The sequence below is a fragment of the Psittacula echo genome (genome assembly GCF_963264785.1).
Source record: "Psittacula echo genome assembly, chromosome: Z".
Lineage (NCBI taxonomy): Eukaryota > Metazoa > Chordata > Aves > Psittaciformes > Psittacidae > Psittacula > Psittacula echo.
In genome coordinates this window covers 29365774-29386224 of record NC_137742.1, presented here as the reverse complement: position 1 = coordinate 29386224, position 20451 = coordinate 29365774, and the positions used below count along the sequence as shown (strand labels likewise).

The 20451-nt window shown below is 40.2% G+C and overlaps 1 protein-coding gene across 1 annotated transcript in view; it reads right to left on the bottom strand.

The window, feature by feature from the left end:
• Positions 1 to 16089, bottom strand: part of DOCK8 (dedicator of cytokinesis 8) — a 90199-nt gene extending 74110 nt beyond the window's left edge. Inside the window, exon 1 of the mRNA XM_080637645.1 lies at positions 16026 to 16089. Coding sequence (XP_080493771.1) covers positions 16026 to 16078 — 53 coding nt within the window. The 5' untranslated portion in view covers positions 16079 to 16089. The remainder of the gene's footprint in view (positions 1 to 16025) is intronic.
• Between the last annotated feature and the right edge of the window lie 4362 nt (positions 16090 to 20451).

The window sequence follows — 20451 nt, the reverse complement described above, 5'->3', positions numbered from 1 at the left end:
GGTATAATACAAAACTCTTACTCAAAATTATTGATTTCCTTCTAACTGAAAGGTTTCTATCCTGTGCCGATGTATCTGTTACAGATGTAAATAATAGATGTATCAGCAGATGTTGGCTTAATGCATGTTAAAAACTGTATTATAGTGTATTGCAGAAGTTGCTGCTGTAAACAATGATGCAAGGCATCTCTTATTTACACCAGACATGGGGTCATCAGATTCTTTGAAGAGGAAATCGTAAGAATTTTCATCTGCAAAAGAGGAAGTATGCATGTACATGAAGGGCAAATTTGCTGTCTGGTAAAAGCCTTTGCAAGCCCAGCTAAATGAGAGGAAATTTGTTTCTCAAAAGCACTGCACTGGTTCCAGAGTCTCCCCAATAATCAAAGAAAGAACCTGCAAATTAAATTGGTCCAATGGCAATTGGCAGGATCTACTAGGAATAGGTAAAGGAAAGACACAGCTGCTAAAAAATGCTAAACCAAAAGCATGGAGAAAAGGTGGGTGTTATGGTCAGAGATGAGTGGTCCTAGCACATGTGGAGCTAGGTTCTGTGCCAGCTTCTATTCCCGCTTCTATGAAGGCTGCAGTCCACCTATGCCATGGACACAATTTTACCCTTACTGCCAGTACAGCAGCCTTGTCTGATTCTGAGGAGAGCTTTACAGTCACCCTTAGCAGCAAGGACGGTCTATCTATGTGCTAAAACACAATAAGGAAAGAAGGCAAGTGATGAAGCATGAACACAAAGCAGACACTGAAAAATGTAAGCAAAAAAAGGTAACTGCATCTCCAGAAAGGGGGACTCAAATAGTCATTACCAGTCATCTGGTCTCTAACACCCAGAAAGGTAGTAGGGCAATTTACTGAACAATCAACTTATGAGTAGCTGGAGTATCAGATCCCAGACTGCAGTCTCCAGCTGAAGCAATGTGACCAAAGAGACTCTGAAATCATATCACTTAACATTAAAGTGTGTATCACCTTAGTAAAGACTGTTTATTGATAGTCTCATGATGAAGTGTATGGTGAGCAGCTACAAATTGGTCTGTAGTCAGCTACTGTCCAAAAAGTTTGGCAATTATTGGTTTATTATTGGCAATTATTAGGATGAACATCCAATATGGATTTGTCAAAGGGCAGTCACATAAAATCAATCTTAAACTGTTCTGTGATAATTTAACTGGATTGAGTAAGGCCCTTGATAGTATCTCTCATGACATTCCTATAAGCAACGTAAAGAGATAGTGGCTAGATGGAATCATTATAGCTGTTTTCAGAACTGGTCAAAAAACATAATCAAGGTACAGTAATCAATAGGTCAACAAAAGATTGCAAAATGATTTCAAATTATGTACTATAGTGAGAAGCAAGTTAATTTTTACTCAGTTTAGTTCCAGTCCACATTTTATTCTACAATACTTATGATGGTATAGGTAACATAATAATAAAATTTGTGGATCACATCTACAGTTGGAAGGAATTGTGAGTGCATTGAAATGCAGGACTAGCACTCAAAATGATCTTGCATCTTAAAAACACCCTGAAATCAACACATTTGGTTTCAATAAAAATAAACGTAAACCCCTAAACTTAGGAAGAAAAAAAAAATCAAATGTAGAAATACAAAAAGGGAAATAAAACAGTCTACAGAAATAGCCATGCCACAGAACAGTCTCTGAAGGATTATACTGGGACGCTTTACAACAAGGTACTGTACGTGAGGAAAAAGAGAAGTTATTTCTGTTTGTCTAAGCCAATGAGACAGTGCTAAGAGTACCACACAGTAAAATGCAATAAAATTCATATTTTCAAAAGACAGCAGTTAGCACGCTAAAAATCTGGGAAGACCTGTGAGGAAAGACTGAAAAACATAGATGTGTTACAGAAGAGATTACTGCATTGTCATCAACTGTATAAAAGGTAGCAAGCTGTAAAGAAAACAGTGAGCAGTTCATGTCTATAAGGGGAAGAAGAAGTGATCTGCTTAAAGAGAAGCAAGAAAGATGTAACAAGCTAGTAAGAAAAACGTTCTCTCTGCAACCACAGCAAGAAACTGGAAGTGGCCATTTGGTGATGCCATAGTGACAATAGCACACTAGTGTTATAAATTACGTCTCCAAACCACCTAGAGAACAGCACCTGGGCAACTGCAAGCTTTTCAGAAACCCGCAAATGGGACTCAGCATTGTTAATAGTTCTACTGACCTCCCATGTTTGCACTTGTTCCTTTTTTTAGGATAAACAGGAAACACTAGCTGAAAAGGAAAAGGTGAAGTTTGGGGGAGTTTTTGTCCACAAAAGTCACTGCTGTATTTGCTGAATTCACAGTAAGCCAGTGTTTACATGGCATGTGGCAAGATAGTGTAAATCTGAGGAAAGATGGGAGATGATGGCAGCCCAAGCTTTTCTGGACTGTTTAGATCCTTGTCTGCTCCATGGTGTTGGAGCAAAATAAAGTCAATTGGAATTCACTGTTCCACTCTGTGTTTCCTTGGGCCTATGTGAATGACAATGCCATACTCCTCTGGTATAAATCTCAAAAAAGTCAGAACTCACCAGACTTACTGATCCACCCAGATGGGACTGGAGGGTAGCCAAAAAAAATCAACCCCAAAACAAAGCCCCCCAGTGCTGCTTAATCAGAATTGCACCAGTGTCTGTCCCACTGGTAGATGCAATCCTCCAGCAATCCTCTTGAATTGCTAACAAAAAGTTGACACATAGTCTGTATTTCACAAACTCTCCAACGCAAAATGTACTGTTTGCATAATATATTAAAACAGTGTAACCAAAGTAACAGGCAGCACCTGCGGGTTCTTAAAATAAATTTATCTTGTTGGGCAAATTCTGAGTTGTTTCTCAGGGCACAGCTCATTGCAGTACTGGGGACTTGGAGATTTGGGTTATTGGCTAGGCCTAGATGAGGTATCAGGAAGGGAAGGTAAAATTGCCATTTATTTTACTAAAGTAAGTAAATTATGTCAGTAAAATAAGTTAATGTAAGTTAGATCTGTGCAGAACACTGGGTTCTATAATTACAATTACATAAATGCTCATAACGCATAAAGCTCTGTAGTTTCACTGCAAATTCTGCTCAACAATATAGTTATTTCAAATACGCTGTTTAAAAGCAAGCACAATGGGTATTTTGCTAGTATGTAGATAATATGAAAACTTAAACACAGAACAACAATATAGAAATATAAGAAAACAGAGAGAGATCAGCTTTAAATATAGAAAATTCATAAGAAAAAAACTGATTTTGTAAGCATACTTCACATACCTAGTAAATCAAGTTATCCAAAGTTACTTACTATCACAAGTTACCTACTAGAGGGATGCAGGAAGAGTAATCCTCAATACCCTTACAGTCCCTTCCATCAGACTCTGAGGAACAGTGAATTGTCCTCTGCAAGAGCTGCATACACAATTAGACAGCAATGAAAGACTGAAAAAATTGAAATAAATAGAGACTGCAAGAACTATCCCCGAAACAGTCACATTTAAATGTATACAGGTGGCAGAATCATAAAGTAAAATAGTGAAAACTTTTGCTGAACAGGTAAAATATTCTGTCTTGGCTACCCTGAGGAGTAATCCCTTTCATCTGACACTGACGTAGAAAATTCTCAACTAGCTTTTCTTCTTTTCCTTCTTCACCTAATATGAAACTTCTCTAGTCACAACTTAAAACAAGCGACAAAAAACTCTGGAAGAGAAAAACCTAACAACTCCCTAACCCCCTCCCTCACTCCCACCCACAAACACACAAAGTTTTGGGCAACAATCCAGATTTTTAACTAACAAATATGGGAATCTTGCTTAGAAGTCTTTTTGTGCCACCAGTGGAACTGCCTGTTTTTCTTCTAAGTTTCTAATTAGTCCATAAGGCACCAGAGCTCTGCTTTGTTAGTCACTGTTTACAGCAGTGGTCGATCTGAACTAGCTGCTACTTCCTTGATGGCTCAGGTAGGTGATACACCCTCTGGCACACTCCTTTTTAGGGGTCTACCACATTAAGACTGTGTATCAGCTAAGGCAATAAAGATCCTATTTGAGACAGCCGAAATTTAATTGCAATCTTCTCAAAGGAGATGGTGCAGGAACAAAGAAAAATGTCTAGAAGAGGAAATTGTGAACTTTGTTATGCTGGCAGCTTGTTACAAAGTGAAATGGGCAAGAAGTTCATTTTTATTTGAGTCACAGCATGCCATTCATTCAGTGAAGATTTTTCAGTGCCGATCAGTTGTGCTGTTTCTCCCTCAGTAAGAGACATAAGCACACATCAAAATGAATTTCCCAGTCCTGGTATTGGAGGAAAAGGTCAACCATATTTTCATGCACACAAAAGAACCGAAGACTTGCGATCCTGTCCTTGTGAATCATGCTTTTAATAACTGTGATATGGGCAATTTCAAAAGCATTAGTGATCATACATGCCATCTTCCTTTTATACTGTGACTTGAAATGCAGTAGAAATGTATCAGTTTGCACTTTTAGACTTTTGTGTTCCTTGCACTATCCTATCAGTTCACAACTGGGTAATTACGAAACAAATGCAAGGTTTTGTCTTTCAGCTCATATGCATTATCTAAACTTCATCATGACTTCACTAAGAAAGTGCTACCATAATGCTGACAATTTTGCAAAACCCATCCCAATTTTTAATAGTTTATGTAGTTTATTTTTACTTTCTTCCAAACAAACGTTAATAATGAATGTAAAAAGATAAAAATCAGACATAAAGAATAATAAGAAAGACAATATAAATATTATTTTAGGGATTTTTTTCTTCTTGCTCCTATAGGGTTGTTTTAATTTTTATCAAGGTCACAGTTGGCATTTTTATCAACAAGGAAAAAAATGTGTATTTTGCCTCTTTCATGACTGACAACATCAAAGAAATTTACAATATATTCACAGATGGGTCTTTAACACTGGGAGTATTTCAAAAGCCAAAGAAGGAAATAACGAAAATGGCACAGAACTGGACAAATAATTTGTGTTAATATTTTGGTCCCTCATTTCCTAAGAACACAGATTTGTGGAGCTTCAGTGTCACCTTTCTGTAAGAGGAAAACTATTAACTTCTTCTTTTTCCCAGTTACTTCTAAGAATAACATTTTTTCTTTAGAGCTGTAATTTAACTAGAAAATGTAGTATCTTCTACTAGGGCAATATACCTGAAAATAACATGGCCCAATTTTAAGTACATGAAGAGGTACTGACATTTTTAGAACACGGAATTTTGATTCGACTTTGGTGGGAGACAGAGCAGTAACTAAGATACACTAGAAACCTCGATCTTCCATTCACAATTTTAAAAATCAGAATATCCACAGAATCTGGCATATGTTAACAACTATGTTGTTAAAAAGAATATATTTCTGTGTCTGCTGGCTATCACTACAGGTACAAATTCCATTCTCTCACAAACACATTTGGATGATGCAAGACATTTTATATCGTAAGTTACAAATTAGATTTCACTTTGCAATTCATCTGGAAAATTTCAAGCTTGAGGAAAGGTTACGTTTTACTCTAACAATGTTCTAAACATGAAGTTTTGTTATTATAATGACTGCAAAGATAGAATTGTAAAAATTGCAAAATTCTGATCATGTGACAACTGAAATAAAATGTACTCTTACCTCATCTACTTTGCTTGACTTTAGGGAAAAATACTAGTATCAAGTCCAGGTGTGCTGACTCCTTTATAAAAAGTCTCCAGGTCATTATTATTGAAGCTCAGGAAACTGCATGATTCATCATGTATTCTACAAAGATCTTGAGGAGAAATATTGTGGACTTTCTACCTGAACTTGGCCCAAAGTCTGATCTAGGCCTGGGCCTATTTTTCTGTAACTGCATTCATGACGGCAATAATTTAGTGTGACTATGTCATGAGGTGAGCACTTTTCACAGGCTAGACTTTTTCCCTCTGCTACAGATAACACTATAGTGAGTGGTTTTCAAATCAAATTTAAAAAAAAAAAAATCAAGTCAGAATAAAAAAAAAGGACAACTATGCTGAACTCTGCTCATGAACTGTAATTTTTAATGACCATAAAACCTGAAAGCAGTAGAGAGCATAAAATACATCATCAAATATTTCCTTCTTGCTGGTTTTCACTTCATGTCTGAATATGAAAACTCTTTGGAAAGATAAAAAAAGAATGTTCATATGTGGGACCTGGTGGACATAAAGATGTTTTTCATTTCCAGCTACATTTTTCTTGGGTAAGCTTTGGATTTCCTCCACTATAAAAAAATACACTCATCATAAACTTCAGCTGAGACTTCACAATGCATATAGACATTTGAAGTCCACAAGGGATATAAGATCTTAAAGAAGGATTTTAAAATGCAGTTTTTCTGCTCAGAGCCTAAAGTTCCATTTCCTGCTCACCAGCCACCTTCCAGAGACAAAGCAAAAGCTTCAGTACACTAATTACGTAGCAGGGGTTATTATGTCTGATTCAAGTGATTGAACAGATATGCAAATAATGTATAACACCAGTCTTCAAAAACTGTATTAAAAAATAGATGGCTATATTTCAAACACAACTTGAGTACACAGTCAGATGAAAAGATTAGCTTCCTGCTAGCAACAGCAGTCAATACCATCTGTCTCAACAGTAACAACAGTATTTTCTTGCATGACCAACTGCTCTCGAAATACTTTGTTTCTACAGCTGCCTTCTTGCTGATAAAGAGTACACCTGTATTATGGAGCCTATCTTTTGTGCAGTTGTAATTTTTCATAGAGATTTGGCTGGATGGGCGTGTGTTTGTCATCAACCACCTACTTAAGCAACTACTATCACCTTGATTGTATAGCAGGCAGACATAAAGTGTGGGGTAAACACCACAAAACAAAAGTAAATCACTGTTAATAACTGAAGGCATTAGTATCCTCTGAAAAGCATTTAAGAGGGCATTTTCTTACTCTTTCTTTCCTGCTTCCTAAAAGTTAGGTGTATTTGAGGCAGGAAATGTGGTAATCTTTTGCCCAGTGTACAGAGGAAAGGTCTGTGCTTTTAGTCTTTGTGATGGATAATCGGATGTCAACTCTAGCAAAAACTGAATAAGCTCATCTTTGAGAAATGAACATCTACTTACAGGAACCTATATTAGCATTATGAATTAACGCCCTATAGCATAATCTTGATACATGATATTGCTTTCTTCCTCTGCTAGAGGAGGAAACAATGTTTACAGTTTCCCATAAGAATTAGAAAAGTCTTAAGGACATACACAGAGTTTTGAACAGATAGACAACGATTTGTGCATTATTTGCATCTCTTTTTATTAGTTTTGTACTTATATAAAACATTACAGCTTGCATTTAAGCTGAGCCTACATCAGACATTACAGCAGTGTTCCTCCTTTCACACAGTTGTCTCTTCTATGGCCTCCAGCTACATTCTAGGTCATATGATCTACAGCGGAACTCACTCCTAGGTAGAATTAAACAGGCTGTGTGGAAGCAGACAGGCTATGATATAGTTGGGTTTAAATGCAACAATCGTCAAACCAGAATGTGAGGTAATCAGCTGATATTGGTTTGAATTATACATAGTGACCTGCCAAACCATATACTTGCTTAAATTTGTCCTTTGCTCAAGTGTGGTTGTAAAACGTGTTAGGAAACTCTGCACTGACATAGATTTGGCCTAATTTGACTGCTCACGCTAGCAAAGGCAAATGAACTATCTTTAGGACAGATGAAAACATAACCTCACAAGCACTAGGAAGTTCCATTACCTTTAGAGCTATTTACAATAGATAGTATCCATCCCTAGCCTACTTTAATATTCTTGACTTTGTGGTAGATTTAGAAGATTGTTATTCCTGCAAGTTACATCTCTTCCTTGGAGTGGAGAAGTACCTTTTCTTTTCTGCTCACTCAGATTGTCTTGAATTCAGATAGTGGTGGGATGGAAGGTGAAGCATCTATGTGCAGAGGCTGCCATGCGAACTAGCCTTTATGAGTAGTGTATGAAGAAGCGGAGCTTTCTGTCTTCTTCCTATGCACCTGCTTTAGAGCCATGTACAACCAATTCCTTATGCTGATACAAATCCAGAAGACACCAAGACAATAATGCCATAAAAAGCTGAGAGAAATTAGCTTACAGCAAGTCAGGAACACAGGAGAGATTTTTTTTCTGGGAAGAAGTAACACATAGGAGATTGGGCTCTTCATATGACTAAAGGAAACATGTCTAAAGCTGGTGAAGTATGAGCTGGACGAGCAGACAATGAGTTGGACTAAAATCATAGAAAAGACCTTTAAGATCATCAAGTCCAACCACTACCTGAGGACTGCCAAGTCCACCAAAACCATCTTCATTAATGATCTGGATGATGGGGCACAGTGCACCCTCATTAAGTTTGCTAATGACACAGACCTGTGAGGAGTAGATGATGCACCAGAGTGTCACACTGCCCTCCAGAGAGACCTCAACTGGCTGTAGAAATGGGCTGACAGGAGCTTTGTGAAGTTCATCAAGGAAAAGTGCATAGCCCTGCACCTGGAACATCCTCGTGCACCAATATCTGCTCATGGCCATCCAGCTGAAAAAGCTTTGCAGGAAAGGACCCAAAAGACCTAGAGGACCATGACCATTTTAGTCCTACGACACTACGACTTCAACCAAGTTCCACATGAGACAGCAATATGCCCTGGCAGCAAAGGCTACTGTTATCCTGGGGTGCACTAGGGAGAGTATTGCCAGCAGGTTGAAGAGCTTCCTTCTCCTCTGCTCAGTGCTGGTGAGACATGCCTGGGTTCTGTGCGCAAGCCTGGGCCCCCCAGTACAAGACGGGCATAGACATACTGGAAAGACCAACCAAGGGTAACAAAGCTGCTGAAGAGACTGGAGCATCACTCCAATGAGGAAAGGCCGAGACAGTTGGGACTCTTCAGCCTGGAGAAAGGAGGGCTCAGAGGTGACCTCATCAATGTGTACAAATATCTGATGGGAGAGCACAAAAAAGATGGAGCCAAGCTCTTTGCAGTGGTGGCCAGTGTCAGGAACAGAGGCAATGGGCACAACCTGAAACACAGGAGGTTACCCCTGAGACGCTTTTTTTTACTATGACGGTGACTGATCCCTGACACAGATTGCCCAGAGAGATTGTTGAGTCTACCTCCTTGGAAATCTTCAACAGCCAGGACATGGTCCTAGGAAGCCAGCTCTAAGTGGCCCTGCTTGAGCAGAGGGGTTGGACCTCAACCATTCTGTGATTCTGCGAAAGAAATGAATAGATAATTTGGTCAGCTTGTAATCTACCCCTGTAAAACGGAAATGGAAGACACACGCTTTGGCAATTGTGAAAAAAAAAGCCACGTGTTGGACTCAGTTGAAAAACTGGAAAAAAATGAATATAAAAATTAATTAGTGTTAAAAAAAGTGTAAAGATATTCCTGAAAGACAACCATTCCAGTATTTCCTGAAGGTAAATGAAAAGGCTCTCAAAACAAAATGAGTATGAAGGAATAAGACTAGTCAGCCTTACCTCAGTGCCCCGTAAGACCATGGAACAGATTCTCCTGGAAGTTATGTTGAGCATATGGAATATAAGGAGGTGATTAAAGCCAGCCAGTATGGCTTCACCCAGGACAAATTGTGCCTGACTAATCTGGTGGCCTTCTACAATGGAGTGACTGCATCAGTGGACAAGTGAAGAGCAAGATGTCATCTGCTTGGACTTCTGTATGGTCCCCCACAACTTTCTTACCTCTAAATTGGAGAAACATGGATTTGATGCACAGATTGTTAGTTGGAAAAGGAACTGAATGGATGCATCTAAAGAGTTACAGTAAACAGCTCAATGTCCAAATGGAAACCAGTAACTAGTGGTGGTCCTCAACAGTTAGTACAAGGACCAATACAATTTAATATCTTCAGTAATGACATAGATAGTGGGACCGAGTGCACCCTCAGTTATTTTGCAGACAACATCAAGCTGAGTACTGCAGTTGACACGCTAGAGGGAAGCGATGCCAGAGGGACTGTGACAGACTGGAGAGGTGGGCCCACGTGAAGTTCAACCAGGTCAAGTGCAAGGTCCTGCACCTGGGTCAGGGCAACTCCCAAGATCAGCACAGGCTCGACGATGAACGGATTGATAGCAGCTCTGAGAAGAAGGATTTGGGGATGCTGGTGGGGGAAAAATTGGATGTGAGCCATCAATGTGTGTTTGCAGCCCAGAAAGCCAGCTGTATCCTGGGTTGCAGCAAAAGAAGCATGATCAGCAGATTGAGGGAGGTGACTACCTCTCTACTCTGCTGAGACCTCACCTGGAGTACTGTGCTCAGCTCTGTGGCCCCTAGACACAAGACAGATATGGACCTGTTAGGAAAGGTGCAAAGGAGTGCCATAAAAATGATCAGAGGGCTGGAACACCTCCTCTATGGAGAAAGGCTGAAAGAGCTGGGATTGTTCAGCCTGGGGAAGAGAAGGCCCCTGGGAGACTTCTTGTAACCTTTCAGTGCTTAAAAGAAAGATGGAGAGAGGCTTTTTAGTAGGGCCTGGAGTGACAGGACAAGGAACAATGGTTTTAAACTAAAAGAGGATAGACTGAGACTAGATATAAGGAAAATATTATTTATTATGAGGGTGATGAGGCACTGGAGCTGGGTGATGAGAAGCTGTGGCTGCTCCAGTTTGAACACTTTGAACACTGCAGTGCTCAATGCCAGGCTGGACGGGGTTTTGAACAACCTGGTCTAGTGGAAGATATCCCTGCCTATGGCAGGGGGATTTGACTATGTGACTGTTGAAGGTCATTTCCAACTCAAGTCTTTCTATGGTTTCAAGATGCAAACCTGGGCTTTATATTCTATGCACATGCAACTCCAAGTAATTTTCTCCAAAGGATTTAAAAAATCAGCTTCTTATTTATTTTATGGAAGACTAAGAAAACTGGCCATTTACTTTAAACTGTTTCTATCAGATTTTTATATGTAACATCTGAAACATACATCCTGCTTTTTTGTCTTTAATCTTTGATTAGTGTTTAATATTCTTTGTACCAAACACAAACCCACTACTATTTCATACACATAGTATGTAAGTAGCCTTTTCCCACAGCAATGTCAAATGGGAATTTTTTAACCTCTCTTAAAAGCCATAGTGCACTGTGCATTTAGAGCGTGGATTTTAGATTAATTCAAATGGGTTATTATTTGATTGCTTGAAAAAAACTGTCCTGAATATAAATCTGCAAAGACTAACTTGAGTTATCCCCACTTACTCAGATTCCCTGGGTGCAACTCATTAGAGTAAAGCAGGATTCAACTCCTTCATCAAGTGTGTTCTCCTCTCTCTCTTGAATTAGGTTGACTCAGTAAAAACAAGCACAGGATTTTTAATACTACCACTGTCTTGACATCACATAAGGCCATTGCTCAATGCCATACTTGATAAGAAGCAGCTTTTAAAAGTTGATAAAGTATGAATGCGTTTTTTAGGTATGCAGCATACACATGGAAAATGCTTTTGCTATTAGAAGACTGGTAATTTTTTTAGGGTTTTATAATGTATTACTTTATGTATCCCTGCCCATGGCAGGGAGGGTGGAACTAGATGATCTTCAGGTCTTTTCCAACCCTAAATATTTAATGATTCTATGTACGAAACTGACTATGAAAATTTACCACATCTTTTTAAAAATGCACTAGATCTTTACACTTACTACATACATTGTACATACAAAGGACTGAGCTTCTCCCTGCTGCTAATTTAATACATTTTAAGTTTAAAAAGAAAAAATAATTAAAAGAAATAGCTTGGCCTATACATGAGTCTGGACAATGCTTTTAAAAAGTAATTACCATTTTATTATATTCATATACCAAGGGTTTTATTAAAATTCAATCAAAAAATGCTGGCCTCAGCACTATAAGCACTGAACAGAAATCTGCTATCAGGGTACATAGGAAATGGCCTGTTCTGCCATTGAAACCATTTTGCACTGTACCTGACCCCTCTGCAATAGCCTTTGCCATTTAGGGTAACTTCTCGTGAACCTTCAGAACTGAGACTTCATACAATGTAAGATCTAAGCTGACCTCTTTATTTCAGGCAGAAATAATTTAAATTAATTGTTATCATTGATGTAAAGTAGAATTGATAGTACAATTCGAGAATTAGGTAGGGGTTTGACTTTAATCTTAGGCTTTTAGAAATTTGAAATCATTGCTTTGCAATTAAATCTTAGCTTTAATTTAAAGCTAATTGTTTGCTTTAATATTGGTAGTGTCAGTTGTTTGGGTTTTTTTAATAAGAATCTATGCACACAAACTCATCCTTAAGTATACTTGTTAAAACTAGAACAGGAAAAGAAAACTTTCTGGACAATTTCAGGGACAAGCAAATGCAATGATAGAAGTAAATGCTAAAAATTTGTTTCATAACACTTGTAAAGTACAGACATTGATTGTCTGTAGAGACAGCTGAGGAGTATGTCTACTGGGAGGGTTTTTAATTGCATGAGTCGCATGACTGAAAGCTAACTGATCTGCTACGGAGTTGCATTGCTGCTCTGGATAGTTTTCTATTTTGTACAGTATGTGTTGAAATGTTTTGCATGTATAGCGCTGGTGGCCAGAGTTCCAGGTAGGTGCCTAAAGCCCCACTTTCTTCATCTGAAGTCAAAGCAAGTAACTACTACTGCAAGATTTATGTGGAAGATAAAATAGCAAACAACACTACCCAAATAAAAGCAATAAAAGTAGAAAATCTCTTCCATAATGCTGTGTTTATCCTAACACGCTGCAGAGGCAACCCGATTAAAATTCAGCTTTTGTGGTCTCTCAAGACATACACTGCTCAGCTGGTGCATGTTAGAGCCCACACTTTCAGCAATGATGAGCTGTTTCTTTTCATTGGTTTACAAAATTATTTTTCAACTTTCTTGGTTTCTGGGTATAAATACTATGACTGGAAAGTACAATGTTTACACACTATCTCAGGCTCGTCTCAACAAGGATGATTTGCTTTTTCATGTCCCATGCTGGCTTCCAAACACCACAGACACCTAACCATCTTGAACAGCACCATAAAGGTCTCTTACTGTTGCACGTTAGTGAGGGTTTTCTTCCCTTTCCCTTGTTCAGTGCAGGAAGTGATTTAGAAAGACAGTTACAACTTTCAAGTCACTTACTTCCAAGTGATATTTTAGGATTCATTTTGAAGAACATATAAAGCTGGACTGGAATTTAATTTATCACATAATAAAATAAAAAATTGTTATTCGAAGAGGATGTTCTTTGAGTTCCTGCAAAATTTTCAGCAACTTATCTCTGGGTGATAGTGGTAGGAATGCTGCCCAACATGAGGGACACTAAACTAACATGGGGGCTCCTTCACTTCTAGATATGAGATGAATGTTGTTGCACATAGAAGTTATCCCACTAAAACAGAAGGAACTACTCTCATACATGCATTAAAAACATACGTGCAAGTCTCTGCAGGATTACAAAAGGCAGGAAGCAACAGGTTGGGGCAACAGACACCAGATGGGTGGAAGGAAGAATAAAGTGATAGGAAGATGTGGTTATGCAGGCAGGTTGCGTATGCAACTTACAAGTTTGAAGGCAGTTGAAGGCCTGATTTTAAAGTTTGATCTTGTTTTAAACAAATGTGATGCTTGTCATGTAACAGCTATTCCCGAAGCACCTGCAGCTCCAGTGCTCATGATCGGTAACTCACACTAACTTTAAATCACAGTGAGACCACTTACACAACATTTTGGATCATATCATTGCTATTTTTCTACAGAACAGTGTTAAGCATAGTTCATGCTTCACCAGACACACCAGGGTACACCTTACATAGCTTGCAGGGAGGCAGCTGATGCTGTTGTACTGATGAAGTAATACTAATTGTATTAGTAATTAAAAAAAGTAAAATTAACCTAATGTTCTGGTGGTCCTCATAAAATCAGTATATAGCTTAGCCAAGTCACTGGCAAGAGAAAGAGTGAGGAACAGAAGAGCTTGCATGCAAATCTGTACTGAATGGAGAGTAACTATATAGGATTAGTAGCAATATACAGTAATAACTCCTGTAAATGCCTTGCCAGGAACATTGAACTTTCACTAAAAGCTGCATTTTGAATAAGTAAACTCAGGAACTCTGAAGAAAGAGGAACAAAGTTTTACAGCTGTAAATAAACCTTTTGTGCATAGGCAAGAAAGTTAACACACTGACCTACAATCTTATTTTGAAAATTACTTCCAAAACACCCCAAACCATCACATTAAAAACTTTGCTCATGAAGATACATCACTCTACTGTCAGCAGAGCAAACTGCACCTAAGTCACGTAAACACAACCTGCTCCTTTTGAAGAAAGGGCAACATAATGTTCTCCTTGCAAATACATGTAATTTCTACATACTGTGCAGAAGATAGTATTTTTACTTGCAAAATAAATATGCAGATTGTTAAACTGAAATAATATTCAGAACATGACGAATAACATATTTGAACATTTTATTTAGTACAAGAGTAATTGAGAATTTCACTACTGAGACAAAAGAAATCTAAAAAATTATAACTTTGGTTTAATTTCAAAACAGTTCTTACTAGAAAAACTTTTGTGAGCCCTTGTGAAACGAAGCCAGATTAATTGTTATGATTCCACTACTTTGTAAGGCTCTAGTCCTGCAGATGAACAGTGACCACCACCACAGCTGGGAAAAGCTGCCAAAAGACTGACCCTAAAAATAGGAAGAAAGAAAATAACCCAATCCTGTAAACAACAGCCAGTTATGCTCTTTCTTCAAGCAAGTGTCCAAATGATCAGGAGTTGTGGCAGGATCCTGTAGTGAACTGCTCATCTGATGGCTTCTCAATATGATGTTTTACTTCAGTGAATATGCTACCATATATTTGTGATTAATTCCCGAAGGACACGGAAAGGTACATTGATGCACATTCTGCCATGGGAAAGGCACATCAGAGCAGAGCTAATTTTATCCTCTGTAACTGCAAACCCCATGTCTTCCAATAAATTGCTGAGGAGGTGGAGTTTCTCTGCATATTTTTCTCTCTGGCACAGAGACCTATCCTCAGTTTATATTACCATTATGCTATTTGTTCTTCTATGTGTCAGCAAACTCAGTTACCTTGTACTTACAGCAACACCCTGGAAACACAGTTTTCGTCTCAGATGACAAGACTCTTGAAAAGGAGGCCTGTGTTTTCCTTTAATCTAACAATATGAAAAGTAACAGTCTTTTTTTTTTTACTGCCACCAGACAGAGCACAGACCGGCGAGAGTCAGCACTTCCCTGGGAAAGGCACCAAAGCCTAGCAAATAGCAAGCTCAGTAGGAGGAATATGATGTTCCAACCGCTGAACTAGAATTTATTTGGTTTCGGGAGGGAAGGGGAGAGGTAAATTTATTTTCTATCATCAGGAGGGTATTTTCTTTTCATAGATGATAAGGGGGGAAGAAAAAAAAAAACAACAAACAACAAAACCAGGCATGTATGTCACTGCAGTATCGATGCGCTACATAAACCACTTGTTTCCTGGGAGCGCTAATTCAGGCACCAGGTCGTTTTGATGGTTCGTGCGGAGCAGGAGCCCTAATCCTCCGCTCACCTCCAGCCGCCTCGGGGGTTGCTCGGAGAGAGCAGACAGGTTAAAAACTGCTGGGGTGAGACGGGACGTTTCCTCCCTGCCAGAAGACGTGAACCCAGAGCTGGCCTCGTCTATGTGCGCTTCGTGAGCGCAAACTGTACTGCAGAAGCGCACCCTGATGAGGCACCTCTGGGGACGGCTGCGGACAGGCGGGACACGCCGGGGGTCGCCGCTTGCGGCCCCAGGAGCCGCCGGGCGGAGCCGGGGTGCCCGATCCGGAGTGCCCGTCCGCCCGGCTATCGGGAGAAGGTGTTCCGGAGAGGAGCCGACACCCCCGCAGCCCGATCACCTGCCTTGGCCGGGTCTCAGGGTGAGGCTGGTGAGGAGCAGTTGCGAGGTAGGAGGAAAGCACCTTCCTTACCTGTTGATTTTCAGGGCGAACGCTCTCCTGTCCGCGGCGGGTAAAGTCGCCATGCGGGAGAGCAGCAGCGGGTGCCGGCTGCCGACGAGGACGGACGCCGGCTGCACGCACGAAAGGCGGCTTTATTTCATCAGTTTATTTTTGTTAACTGCATGCTCCGGGCTAACCCCCGACGGTCTGCTGACAGTTCTGGCTGACAGCTTCCGCATTTCACCTTCCTCACCGAAATCGGCCGGAGTGGGAGGAGGGATCTGCCCCTCTGCACAGCTGGCGTCTCAGCCCTGCCATTGCCTGCCCCTCCAGGCCCTGGTACCCGCGCCTTGCCCCGGTGGTCCTTGCAGTCTGCCCGCCGCGGAGCGCCCGGGCACGGGGCGGGAGCTTTCCCCCCCAGCTTAACACAGGCAACCCCGAACCGGCGATGTGTATTTTGAAGGGAAGCAGCAGGTAAGGCAAGCATTTCAGCAAGCGCAGCGAGGAAGGAGGAGGGAAAGAGCCTTGTACCTGTGAACGTCAACAGCTGTGGAAATCCTTGCACATCGCCCCAACCCTTTTACTTTTGGAAAACGCGCTGCTGCTGTCACACTCTCCACCACTCCCGCCCGGCCCGAGGGCAGCTCCGACGAGCCAAGCCGGGAAGGAGTGGGCGCGACTGAGGCCCCAGACCGGCCCCACACCGCCCTGGGGCAGCGCCGACCTAGTCCGGTCTTTCCCTTCGGGGCAAGCGCCGCCGCCGGGCAGGGCAGGGGCAGGGCAGACCAGCACCCATCGCCCTGCAGGCGGAGGAAATAGCCCAGGTCCTTTCCTTGGCCCTCAGGCACACAGGTGGAGCTGTTCGGGCAGGTAGAGGCAACAAGGTGTCAGGCGTAAATAATGCCAGCTCCTCACCTGGGGTGATATTTTGCCAATACACATTTGCACCCAGGATATAGGTTTCTCTTACCCCAAAGCCATTTGGAATGTATAAGTAAAACTCACATGTACCAACACCAGATAAGAGCTCAGCTTAGCACTAAGCAGGCCCAGCTGCAGTTGTCTTCACCTGCACTTACAGCTCAACCTTTTAAAAAGGCCTTTTTCATAAGGGTTCTGTGGTTGTGTTACAAAGTGATGTTTCCTGGATGGTAGTTCCCTCTCAGCCTTGGTGTGGATTTCACTGCTTCTGCAGTTAAGCAGAGCTCAGACTTCATCTGAAAGGGGAAGAGACAGAAGCCAAATATGGCTTCTGCAGGTGAATTCTGGGGTAGCAGAGGCAATTCAGCTTAGCTTGTCCTGTTTTCATTCTTGTCTCTTAGTTGCATTTCATTCTATCTCCTGTATGAAAGAAGGAAAATGGGAGGGAAAAAGTGCTCTGCAGTTCTCCACCAGAACAGTAGGTACTGCCACATGGAATTGCTTTCTAGTAGCTTAACTTTGCATTGTAGATAACCTGTCACTGGAAAAGCTGCTCCTCCATGGCAGGAGGTCTGGTCTTTTCTGCTTCTCAGAATACTGTGTTTGAGAACCATAACCATCCCTTTCACTGTTTGATTTCAAAAGCTTCCATGAAGTGCTGTGCCTCTGTTCATAGCAACTTACAAGCTATGGAGAAGCGTAAGCAATGAAAAAACAAAGCAGGAAGCTCCATTAACCATTCTGTACAGTAAGACAATGGTTTGGGTGTCAGACAGGTTTCACACATGTCTTTCTGTTCATGGCAGGTCTAACGAAAGGAACTGGACAATCTTCCTTTGCTGAAGTTTCTGGTTACTTGGGTTTGGGGTGTTGGTTTGTTTAAGAGAGGAAGAACTGCTCAGTACCTCATTTTTCACTGAAGCTATAGAAAGAGTCCAGGCTTCATCTTAACAGCTCATGTGGCATCAAGTAGGGCCTTCCTTGATTGCCAAACCTGGCCACACAAATCAAGCTAGCAGCAATGTAAATCCCAACTTACACACACATAACCATTTATCAATGACACAATTATTTATTTCACAGTTTCATACATTCTTTATACATTCTTTGTCCATACAAGCATGGACAAAGGAATAACTCAAAAAATATTTTGTCACAGGCAGGAAAGAAAATGCCTGAGGAGACACACAAAAGTAAGGTTTCCAAAACTGCTAGTATATTCATCAGATCCAGACCAAACAGATAATTTTAAGTTTTCATCTTTTTCGATGAACTGAATTATCAGCAGTCTACTTCGGCACATGAACAGCAAAATTCATCAAATATTCCTTTTCATCTATTGTGTCAGCAACTCTATTGCCCTTTTTGGGGGAAATTAAGAAGAAAAACCCCAAGAACGTTTACATGGTTTTAACTCACTGGAGTACTACCAGATAAGATATACTGCTCTAGCTGATTGCTAAATACTAGTGTTTGAATTCCTGCAACAAATAAACCCATTATATACAAGGTCATGAAATCTAATCATGCCTTTAGAACAAGATCTTTCCAGTCACGAGATTAAAAACAATGATATCAAACCAGGTGCCAGTGAAGGCAGCATAAAATCAGAAGAAACAATGTAATTCAGAGCAGACCAAGGTTTTCCAAACCTAGCTTGCTTGGATGGCAGCAGCTGTTTGCTCATATTCCACCTTCCTACAACATCGCTGGCTACAGGAGTAGTAACCAGTACTAGTAACCAGTACCATGTAACCAGTGCAACTAGACACTCTTTCCTTAAAGGAAGCTGACATGCCACTGAGTCCATTACTCTCTCTGGCACAGATCTTGGCTGTATCAAATAAAATCCAAGTGATTTATTCAAGACTGTTTTAAACAAAAAATGTTACATAAAATTTAGAAGGCTAAATCTCATGAAAATTAAGTGTAATTTTCCATTCCTCCTTCTGATATATTAAATATGGCAACAAAATACTGAACCTTCCTTACAAAATATAAATTAAAAAAGTCACTCCTAGGTTTAAGTTTCATTTCTGTGTTGGTGAAACAGGAGAAGAGGAACTTAAGATCACTTTACAGCCTCCATTTTTTGTTATAACAGTTGACTAAAGGAAAAAAAAAAAAAACCAAAGCTATGTGAAAGCATATCTTCTTTTCCCGTTTGTCTGTGCAAATTATTCTGGAGAAACAAAGATGTTACTGGTCAGATCATCCACAGAGACTTTCTCAAAGAGAAATGTTTCTTTGCTCACCTTCACAGTAATCAGAACTTCAGAAGAGATAACACTGATTTTTTTCCCCCTTACTCTCATGATCTTACATACAACTAGGCAACTTGCTGGATGACATCTGTTGATATTTATATCCTGACCTTAAGCCTCTCCTTTATTCTACTATACTCAGGTTCACCAAATTTCACATCATAACAGCATATTGAGCACATAAGTCATAGCAAGCAGCAGTGTTAAAAAGCAGGTGCACTGGTAGAAGCAAGATCTTCCTTCTCTTACATGACATGTGAATAATCTCCATTCTTCAAAGAAAAATAAAGCCCAGTTGTCAGAAGAAGCTGTCAATCCAAGACAGGAAAATAGAAACAGTTTATTATAGAAATAGTTAAACACAGATAAGAGGCAAGAAAGAAGTAACTGTACCCAGGGGAGTATGCAGACCACACGAAAGTTACATCTCTGCTTATCAGCTTGTATTTTGAGATACACATGTGCCAGCTGAACAGCTACAGAGCTGACCATGAAACTGAACTTAATTTCTGTTTCCATGTTGTTTCCCATGTCAAACATCATACAAAACTTCTGGCATCATTGTGTCAATTTGCAGCAACTCCTCACTCTGTGATGCTGAACTACATTGTACATACAGCAACACATACAGCAGTAATGCATCGTGGCTACTTCTCTGGCAGCCATGATGCTTTAAGACTGTTATACTCCTCATAACATTAAAATGCCAACCATTTTCTTTTCCTGTTGTTTCAATCAGATCATGCTCCCTTTGCTACTGAATCAGGAATCAGTAAGCTGCAATGCTCTTCAGTGCAACTTCTTCCTTGTTTTCACACTCTTAAAAGTCTTCTTCCCTAATTCTTCTCAAAGAGACTTAAACACTTTTGTCCATCATCCAAAGTGGCCTGAAGCAAATGGCTTTGCTTGCACCAAGATCTTCAGTATTTAGGAAGGGACTAGCTTATTTCAACTGCAGCCACCTAAATGACTTATTAAATATGACTCCCTGGTACACATCAACACTTTACTGCTTTCTGATGTTGTATGTCTGGTCTCAAATACCTCACAATAAGACTGCCACCTGGATCTAGGCTTGCTATGCTCATTTTAGCTGCCGCCACAATAAAATATGCAGGTTTTGCATTTATCTTTACAAAATAGGCTTTATTACATGGGGCAGCAGAAACAGAGACAGTTAACATTTACAGCAGAATTCTAATGTTTGAATATAAACTTTAAAGAAACCAAAAGGTAACTCATAAACCACAGTATTTATTTTAGGTAATTTT